This window comes from Cololabis saira, chromosome 9 (assembly GCF_033807715.1).
Source record: "Cololabis saira isolate AMF1-May2022 chromosome 9, fColSai1.1, whole genome shotgun sequence".
Lineage (NCBI taxonomy): Eukaryota > Metazoa > Chordata > Actinopteri > Beloniformes > Belonidae > Cololabis > Cololabis saira.
The window spans coordinates 30,560,342-30,569,918 of record NC_084595.1 but is presented as its reverse complement, the minus strand read 5'-3'; the positions used below and the strand labels follow the sequence as shown (position 1 = coordinate 30,569,918).

Here is a 9,577-nt window from a genome sequence, read left to right as displayed (position 1 = left end):
CTGTATCCAAGTAGCAATCACATCCATTTACGCACATCAATCAGTTACTGAGGATATAAAATGACCTGTGGGTAGGTGCACACATTAAGACAGAATGGCAGAAGTCAAGAAGCAGCGGGCCAAGCGGCGCAGCATTCACTGTTGAGGAGATGGTCATCCTGGTCGATGAAGTGTGGCAACAGCGGGACATCCTCTTCGGAGGAACAAAAGGAAAGAAAAATATATTGGCCAATATATTGGCCAAAAACCGAATATGGCTGCCATCGCTGAGCGCACGGCTCCCTCCAGCCCCTGTGGGATGCAGTGAGGAAGAAGTGGCAGGAGTTCCAGAGCCAAACGAAGAAGAAGGCAGGGAGGCTCAGGCGAGAGAGCCAGGCCACGGGTGGCGGCTCACCTGCCAACACGGAACTCACGCCTGGTGAGCAGAAGGTGATGGCCATAATTGGCAAGACGGCATCTGAGAGCATTGAGGGTGGGGTAGACGTCCTGGGGAACGAGGGGCTGTCGGAACACGTGGATGAGCCATCTGGGAGCGGGGTCAGACCAGCACCACCAACCTTCCCGGCTCCAAGTACCGAGTCCGACGAATACGTCGTCCTACACCCACTCCCGCCTGTCCCCGAGCTCCAACCTGCAGCAAGGACCGGCGTCCGCATGCGGGGTGGCCGCACACAGCGGTCTGCTATCTGCACCTGCTGCTGGACCTGCGGGAGAAGCTCGGAGTGTGGGGCGTATGGAGGAACACCTCGAGAGGTCCACTGCCCTCCAGCAGCACATGGTGGACATCAAGAGGGAGAAATTGGAGCTGCAGCGGAGACAGATGCCACTTCCCGAGGCGCATGTACAGCCGACGCTCCAGAGGGCCCCTGTGAATTGTCACGATCATATAAATTTATTTTATAAATATAGATATATTTTATTATTTATAAACTTGGTTCTCGTTTCATTCTTGTGTTGTGTGATTCATAAGGATTTCAAAACTACAGAGGGTCCCTGGGAATTGACCATTTTATTGATTTACTTAAGAGTACTCATGCCATGTATAAGTGTGTGCGTAATGTACGCTTTAGCATGACACACGTGCCTCTTCCAGCCAAAACCACATGTAAACTCCCGAACACTTCCAAGAATACTTTGCTTTAATGTTCAATGCTACACCTTCAAATCACTGAAACATTGCAGCAATAAAGTATTCTTGAAAGTAAGTGGGCGGAGTTTAGTTGATATGGGTGGTGTGGTGATAGTGGGTTTATTGCTGGTGGTACATTATCTCATATGTGCACGCAGATGTTGGATGTGTGCAGACCAATTATGATAAATGATCATGATTTATTTGTGCGTAATGCATAAAGCATATACAGGAACACACTTGTTCCTTTTTCTTTTTTTCACCTTTGCTGTCACCAATGAATGCTAAACAATATAAATCTAAAGTATAAAATAGATCAAAATTTGTGTGGTGTACATTGTTTTAATATCTCATTGCTTGGTGTAATATTGATTTGCCTGACGCGCCTGGATCTGTGAGTCTTTGTTCAGTGTAAAGACTGGGTCAGCAGCATCTTTCATTTCCTTCTTAATGAAAGAGATTCTTCAGCTAAGAGCGACTCTGGGGAAACGCGTTTTTCTTTCACAGGCTCCTTAATAAGGGTTGAAAGAAGCCTTCTGCTGTTAAGGGCTTCTTAACTGATCTGGGAAACCCGGCCATTGTAAATAAGAATCTTCTTAATGACCTGCCTCCGAATGAATGAATGAATATCAAATAAAGCCATAGAATTGTTTTTTCCTCTTTATCGTATAATGTTCACAAAGTGTAATGCAATTCATGGGTAGTGTATTTTGAAGGATCAAATACTCAACATCCCATATTATCAATTTAGCGTGGCAATCAAACTTTGAAAATCGACTGTGCGCATGCGCAGAACCAAAAAGTAGCATTTCTTGGCAGAAATTGGCAGAACACCAGCTATGCTTCCATCATAACTGAGATTAACTGAAGTGCAACAAAATGTTACACCTTTGCACTTCCTTGAATTTCACACATTGAGGTTTAAATATCAGAGCAGATGTCCCACCTCGAGCGGGTACATCCATCTCATTGCAGGCTTCCTTGTCAGAGAATCAACTGTTGCCAAGCAACAGGCAGAAGTTTGGAAACAAACGCCAGGCCAGAGACAAGCTGAATGTACGTCTTAGCTACTGCAACTACTGTTTCTCTGAACCGTTTGAAACGTAAAGTTAGACATTTTATCTTGTCATGGCCTCAAAGACACTTTCTGCTGTGTTAGAGAAGAAGATTCGCCGCCTCGACCTGAATTCCTTTCCCTGTGGAAACGGTCCATGGGTGAGTTCAGTAACTAGCCAAGCGAACTAGCACTTTTTTAACTGGTGCTGGTCACAAAAAAAAAAACAAGACAAAAAAACGCTTCAATGGTCTATCCAATAACTCAAGTTTCTCACATCATTGCTATATTCTTGTTGGTAATTTTGTGGTTCTGCTCTCAGAGAAAGACTAAAGACAGTGATGGACCAGAGAAAGAGTCTGTGGACGACCTGCTACGTCTGCTGAATTGTCCTCCACGGCCGGACAGCGAGTCATGGAGCCGTCAGGCCTCGGCCCTGAGGGAGCTGGCTGTGCGCACACCGCAGCGCCTCAATCAACGCTTTATCTACACTTACTTCACTACACTTCACATTGTGGACGAAGACGTGAGCTTACTCTTTCTTTCTTTTATTTGTTACTGATGATACTTTACATTTAAGTATGAGGTTGTTTTTGCTTTGTTGGTTTTTTAGATGTGTACATCCAAATATAAAGAAACATCTGGATTAACTATTAAAAAAAAACATGCACATAATTTTTTTATTATTATTCAAATCTTGTTTATAATTCTTCAGAATTATCAACCAGCCTTGGTTATTATGACATTACAAACTCTATAAATCCTGTCTCCACGCCAACCATGAATGTTAATATTTATTTACTCCTCAGTCATCAGACCCGAGGCTGCACAGCGGCTTCGTGGTTGATGTTGCTGCTTCACACAGAAGGTTCCTGCTTTTTCTGTGTGGAGTTTGCATGTTCTGCGCTTGCATGGGTTTTCTCTGGGCATTCGACATTCCTCGTACAGTCTAAAAGCACATATGTTGGGACCATTAGTGACTTTAAATTGCCCGTAGTAGTGGTGTGGGTCCGTGCATGTATGGACTGGTGATGGACTGGGGAGCTGTCTGGGTAAACCCCCACCTTTCACCTGAAGAGAGCTGGGACAGGTTCCAGCATACACTTGTGATAGTGGACATCACACTCATTTGGCCTTTGGACTCTATAAAGTATGAAACAGTATCCCATGCTTGACCCCCTCTGTGGATGGTTAACAAATTACAGGCAGCTCATCCATGATGTTATGTCCATGTTGCGTTCAGGTGTCAGTCATTGACGATGGCCTGCTGAAGTTCTCAAAACTGGAGGAGCTCGTTCTGAGTGCCAATTACATTTTAGAAATCCCGTGGAATAACCTTCCCAGGACGTTGAAGGTGAGTCATGGTCCTGTAACACTACAATCTAGCCGCTCTCTGAAGCTTATCAGATTGTGAGATTTTGCAACGGTTTCCACCCATGAGCAGTAGGTGTTTCACTGTTAGTCATGAAGAGCAGGAAAAATATTGCCTTTTTAAGCTTCCTAACTCCTTGAACTGAGTAAGATAGCATTATATATTCAGAAGTTGCAGCCCTTTTTGATGAAATAGTGAAAAGATGACGTAAAGCAATGATTAACTGATTGCATTATTATTTCTTTTAAAGATTTTGGAGCTACGTGCAAACAGGTTGTCTTCTTTGGACAGTCTTAGCAACGGTTCACCTCCTCAGCTGCAGTACCTCAGCCTCGCATCAAATTCACTGGGTTCCAATAGAGATGCCTTTCATCTTACAGGAATACACTGGTTAAAATACGCACGCACGCACGCACGCACGCACGCACGCACGCACGCACGCACGCACGCACGCACGCACGCACGCACGCACGCACGCACGCACGCACGCACGCACGCACGCACGATGCTTTTTCTCATTTGACCGCATTTTTCAGTAGTAACACCCACTGGTAACAATCAGTGATGACAAAGCACTGACTGCAATCGACTCTTAAATATGGAAACATGGACTTAAAGTTGAAGTTGGACTTAGTTAGTTTGTTGTTTTTAAAAAATATAAAAAATAAACAGAATAAACCCACAATTTATATTATATTATATTATATTATATTATATTATATTATTTTATATTATATTATATTTTGCCAACTGATTTAAACATGAGCAGGGCTTTTATTGAATGTGGGACACGCTATTGAGCAGATTGAGATTATGAATTTAAATATCCCTTCAACACATCTGTGTTGAAGAAAAACAAAATAGATAAAATAAACTTTGAAAAAGTCTATCAGTAACAGTCCATCAGGAACAAAACCCCAGGCACAAACACAGAAGAGGATCCACACCCAAACTGAAAGTTATACATACTGCAACAACCTCAAAACACCCCAAACACTGCAGCTGCAGTATGTTGAGCCCTATTTTGCGCTTCATAGCTATTTTGCATCTCAAGGAGTTGCACTTTTCAAAATAAAACCAAAACATACGATGTAAAATCATTCTTTTCCCGTTACACAGAATAGATTATGATTCAAAGGCAGCTAATATAAAGTTGTTAATATCTATTTTTTTTATCTTTATTTTTTCTTTATAATAAAAATGAACTAATAAAATAACATTAAACGGGACAACCAAAGTCGGTTTTCATTCAGTTCTTCATCTTCACTGATGTGTTAAAACTTTTCTTTCTTTGCATATCACACTTGTCCTTTAAAAACAGCTTTCTCTTAATTCAGGCCGCTGCTGGTGTGTCTGGACATCAGCGACTGTGAGTTTCAGGATCTTCAGGCCCTGCTGGAGGCCTTGAGCACCCTCTCACGTCTTAAGACAGTGGTCCTGGAGGGAAACCCTTTCACCCTCTCACCAGCATATCCAGGCCTTACTGTGGACAGTCTCCCACAGCTAGATTACCTCGATTGCTCATGGATCTCCCGTGATGAAAGGCATCGCTTCAGGGGCTTGGCCGACATGAGAGGTGAGAGTGCAGACTGATGTCAAGAAGTGAATCTGAACTTCTTGGGTCATTTAAACCATATTATGAGTGTACTGTCAGTTTGCAATATAGTGTTCATTTTTACAGATCTGATAGTGGACACGGCTTCAGTCACGGTGACTGTGGGAAAAGTGAGGGGGATCCCAGATCCACTGATGAGCGTCAATGAAAAGGCCACAGTTGTCAGCTATTCCATCACATATGACTTCCTGACTCATGACTCGGTGATGTAACCTTCTTTCACCTTTCACCTCATTTTTAACTGGCACTTTAAAACAATTCAGAAGCTCTTATTTGTAATGAATTCATGACAAATGTGAATGTAAATGTATCTGAATGAGCTGAAAAGACAGGCGGTGATACATTTAGTTCAAAATTCTCTTTTTGCTATGCAAAACCTCTTCCAAATCTCAGAAAAGAGGTCTGTGAGGAAAAACAACAAAAAGTAAAATAAAATCTATTCCATTTAGAAAAGATATAATTTAATTTGAATAAATCAAGTGCCTCAGATTAGTTTAAACTAAACTTTGCTAATCCATTATCAAACTGTCCATCACTTCCTTCAGTGACTTTGACGGAAGTGACTTCCTTACAAGTAAAATAAGTTTCCTTTATTTCACAGGCGAAGATCTGTCTCTCTTGTGAATTGTTCCTCTGGCAATTATTGTCACATTATTGGCCAAAATGTGTCTGTTTACAAATTAAACAAATTAAAATCTTCATGAAATCTTACTGAATTTGTTGCATGACAAAAATGTGACACAATTAACTTAGTTAATTCAAAAAGCAAAATTATAAACACAGAAAACTAAAAAACCCATTTTCATAAAAATCAGTAAATTTCCTTAACTGCAACAAAAACTTCAATATGAAACATGAAACAAATGTTTTAGCTTGTTTAAACATTCACTTGGCAGAAGAGAAGTACAGAGAAGTACAGAAGAATTCATTTTGCCTGTCTTTACTGAACAGCTGTATTAGATTTAGAAAATATTAATACATTTAATAGCACAAAACACACTCAGCGTAAAAAAACCCCAACAAAAACAAAAACTAGTGAGAGCCAAAGAAAGATAAAATTAGTAGAAACAGAAGCATACAGTTGCCATTAAGGGGTCTCTTTTTCCAGCAAGTTCATGATTACTTCAGCAGGACAGTCAGAACAGTTTATATTCATCGATTCAGAGTGTTTGTGCTCAACTGACGGGCTTGCAGTCCAGATCCCTCTGCAGGGTTAGGCACAGATGAGAAGAATCAAAGGAAGTCTAAGTTTGGCTTTTTTTGATAACTGAAATCTGAATGTAATCAAATGAAATCAAATGAATCTGAAATCAAATGAATCAAGTCTTTGACTGGATTGAGAATAGAGATTCTTCTTTTCAATGATTTTTTTGTTTAAACTTTAAATCATAACTTTTTATTTTTGTTTTAATGTCTTTGTAAAGTACTTGCTATAGAAATAAACTTCCCTTGCCTTGAAAGGCAGCAATTGCTAATTATTATTCTCAGTTCCCAAACAATTCAAAATGAGTGAAAACAGAGCAATTCTGTAATTAAAAGATTGATTGTAAAATCCTACAGCATAATGGATAATAGCTGGAAAATACAAAAAAACAAACAGACATGCATGTTCAAACCAAAAGTTAACAAGTAAATAGATACGAATAGAAACTAAATAAGTTCACTATTACTTTTACAGAAAGTTGACACTGCGTCCATGGCACATGGAACAGAACCCAGCCCGCTCAGCTCTGACCTCCTGCCAAACGAAAACTGTGAGTCAACACAGCTGAAATCTGCTTTGATATGTACAATGTAAGAATACATGTTTGAGCTGCACACATTTCAAGCCTATACACACACATGGATTATTACAAAAAAGCAATTGTGCTGACAGTTTCTTAAAAAGATATTTGTAAAAAGAATCTGCAGATAGTCATTGAGGTTGTGCAATGAAGGAAAAACTCCAAGTATGATATTTGCATTAACATATTCTGTAGAACTCTTTGTAGAATTCCTTATCAGTGTCAGTGTGAATCAAATTTCCTCTGAGCAACACTGTAAAACCAAGCCGAGTTGATGTCGAGCCTTCAGCTATCAGCTATGATCAGCATTCTGTCATTCTTCATACGTGCCTCTCATCTGACAACAGAAAATTAGACTATGACTGTGTTTTCTTTATTTCTTTCTGTCAAATGTGTTCTTTTTTCCTGCAGTTTCCCAGTACACCACATCAAAACGGAACTGGTCAGATATAATGGACTTCTGTTACACACAAACCTTTGTTTTAAATTCTCTGAGCAACTTGAAGAAATTCTTCAATTGGGGACTTTATGTCAGGCTAGAGGAGGAAAAGGTATGTAAAAGTGAGACCTGGTGGAAGTTTTCAGATTTAAGACGTTTTAAGACATATTTTGCATTTGACATGTCAGGTGTTAGTTCCTGCATCCTCTGAAGTGACCAAATCCAAAAAGAAGAAAGACGGGACTGGGAAAAAAGTGAGTTTATCAGTTACGTAGTTCTTACAAAGATATAAAGTGCACATTAGTGAGTTCATGATCATGTTGATTAGCCATGCAGGAAATCCTGAACTGTTTTCAGACAAACAGCTCCGGATATCCTGAACAGCATAAAATGTGCGTACTACTACAAATAACGAGTGTTCAGCCGCCAGAATACATTTGACCTTTAAGGATGCTAAATAAATGTAATCTGTCACCCCTACTGATATGTCTTTGAGCAATTTCACAATGAGCAAACAACAACTTCTTCTGGCTGAGAGACTGATTAATAAGGAAAGTCTTGAAATGTTAAAAAAGAAAAAAAACGTATATGAGTAGGAGGAAAGGTGTTGGAAAAGGAGTGAGACATTGTCATCTTTTTTTAAGGAGTGTGTGTCAGACTTCCTGGACAGTGAAAAAAGGGGAGTATGCTTTACTTCCAATGTCAGCATTTTGAGTATTTCTTTCAGAACTTTTCAAACAAAAAAGACAAGACATGCTGCAAAATGTAAATAAAAATGGAATAAAATAATTTTGGGACAAATACTAACAAATTAGATGAAAAAAAAAACCCAACTCTACACAGAAGGTTAAATAGGAATATTCAATGACCTATACTTGTAGTTCTCCAGACCAATGTTGTGGTCTTGGTCTTGTCTCGGCCTCGACAGTCTTTGGTCTTGATCTTGTCTCGGCCTCGGGTCTCATGGTATCCCTGTAGCTCTGAGAATTACTAAATTTGACCTTGCGATAACCTTGGGATGACCGTGGGATGAACTTGGGATGAACTTGCTAGAAAGTCAACTCTTGAGATGATTCTGATGATTTATTCATGGCTAATGATTAGTAGCTCTTATTTACTCCTTTAGTTCTTATGGAGAATCAAGAATGTAGTATCTTTGGAGGTACGAGATAATTATTCTTGTACCTAACCTTCACATTGCAGAAAACACTATTAGCTAAGCTGGGTATATAGAGTTGAAGAGTAACCAGATATCTAGGTTTAAACAATTCCAGATACTGTTTTGTACATTTTTTTAAAAAGGTTTCTTAGTGAAAATACCTAGTATTAAACTAGGCTCACCTACAGTCCAGATCGTTCATAAACAATAAAAACAATAGTTTTCTATGAAAAAAGAAAACTTTTGACAGTGTGTATGTGTGGAGAGCCATGATACTTTCCGCTCTTGTTAATAAAATGCAAACATAATTTAATGTCAAGTATCCTTCACAGTCTCAAGTTAAACCGGACGAACCTAAAGACAAACATAAAAAAAAGGAACCTGTTCCTGAAGCTGTTGAAGAAGTCTCCATCAGGCGAGTCCTTGGCTCTGCACGTGTACCGCTCCAAAGCCTGATCAAGGGAGGTCAGAAAGTCCAAGTCCTCTGCAACTTGGATCTGCTGCACACAAACCCTGAGGTGGACACTACACAAACACTTCAAAAGGCAGGTCGTTTTTCAAGCTTGTGAGGGTTTACAGGGTTTATTGAGATTTTGTTCATATTTGAAAACTGTGAAACTGAAAACATGATTAAGCAGTCAAACCAAGATAGGAACTTATTTTGCATGTGGTGTTTTTTTTTTATACATTCTAAGAATCCTGTAAAGAAAACAAACAAGGACGAGGAGAAAGAGGATAAGAAACCAAATCAGAAAGGTTTGAACGATACATCACAGAACCACATCTTCAGAAGTTAAATGTTCAAAACTGTACTGTTCTGAGAAGAATTGAAAATGGTCTTGGCATAAAAAGACACTGGTATTGAGTAGATCATAATTAGGTTAGCTGTATGATTTAGAGCTCTTCATTTTTATTTGATAGACACATTTAAACAAGAAAGCCAGAGGTGAAACCAATTATTCAGTGAATGTTGGTTTATTCATAAACTATGTTTGTCAGTGTGGATATTTACATGAGTGGTTTTT

At 39.5% G+C, this 9,577-nt stretch overlaps 1 protein-coding gene across 1 annotated transcript; it reads left to right on the top strand.

Moving 5' to 3' along the window:
* The first annotated feature begins 2,257 nt into the window (after nt 1-2,257).
* On the top strand, nt 2,258-9,121 carry LOC133451265 (leucine-rich repeat-containing protein 43-like). Its single transcript, XM_061730234.1, has 10 exons — nt 2,258-2,344; nt 2,506-2,709; nt 3,427-3,537; nt 3,806-3,945; nt 4,893-5,131; nt 5,237-5,373; nt 6,849-6,924; nt 7,366-7,505; nt 7,582-7,647; nt 8,885-9,121. Exons 1-10 carry the CDS (start codon nt 2,258-2,260, stop codon nt 9,119-9,121), a joined length of 1,437 nt encoding a protein of 478 aa, XP_061586218.1.
* Nucleotides 9,122-9,577: the final 456 nt, after the last annotated feature.

Excerpts from the sequence above, each read along its gene's own strand:
- LOC133451265 (XM_061730234.1), top strand. The coding sequence starts at position 2,258 with ATGGCCTCAAAGACACTTTCTGCTGTGTTAGAGAAGAAGATTCGCCGC. Across the intron at positions 2,710-3,426 it reads TTCACATTGTGGACGAAGAC|GTGTCAGTCATTGACGATGG; the intron begins GTGAGCTTACTC and ends TGTTGCGTTCAG. Across the intron at positions 7,506-7,581 it reads TCAGGCTAGAGGAGGAAAAG|GTGTTAGTTCCTGCATCCTC; the intron begins GTATGTAAAAGT and ends TTGACATGTCAG.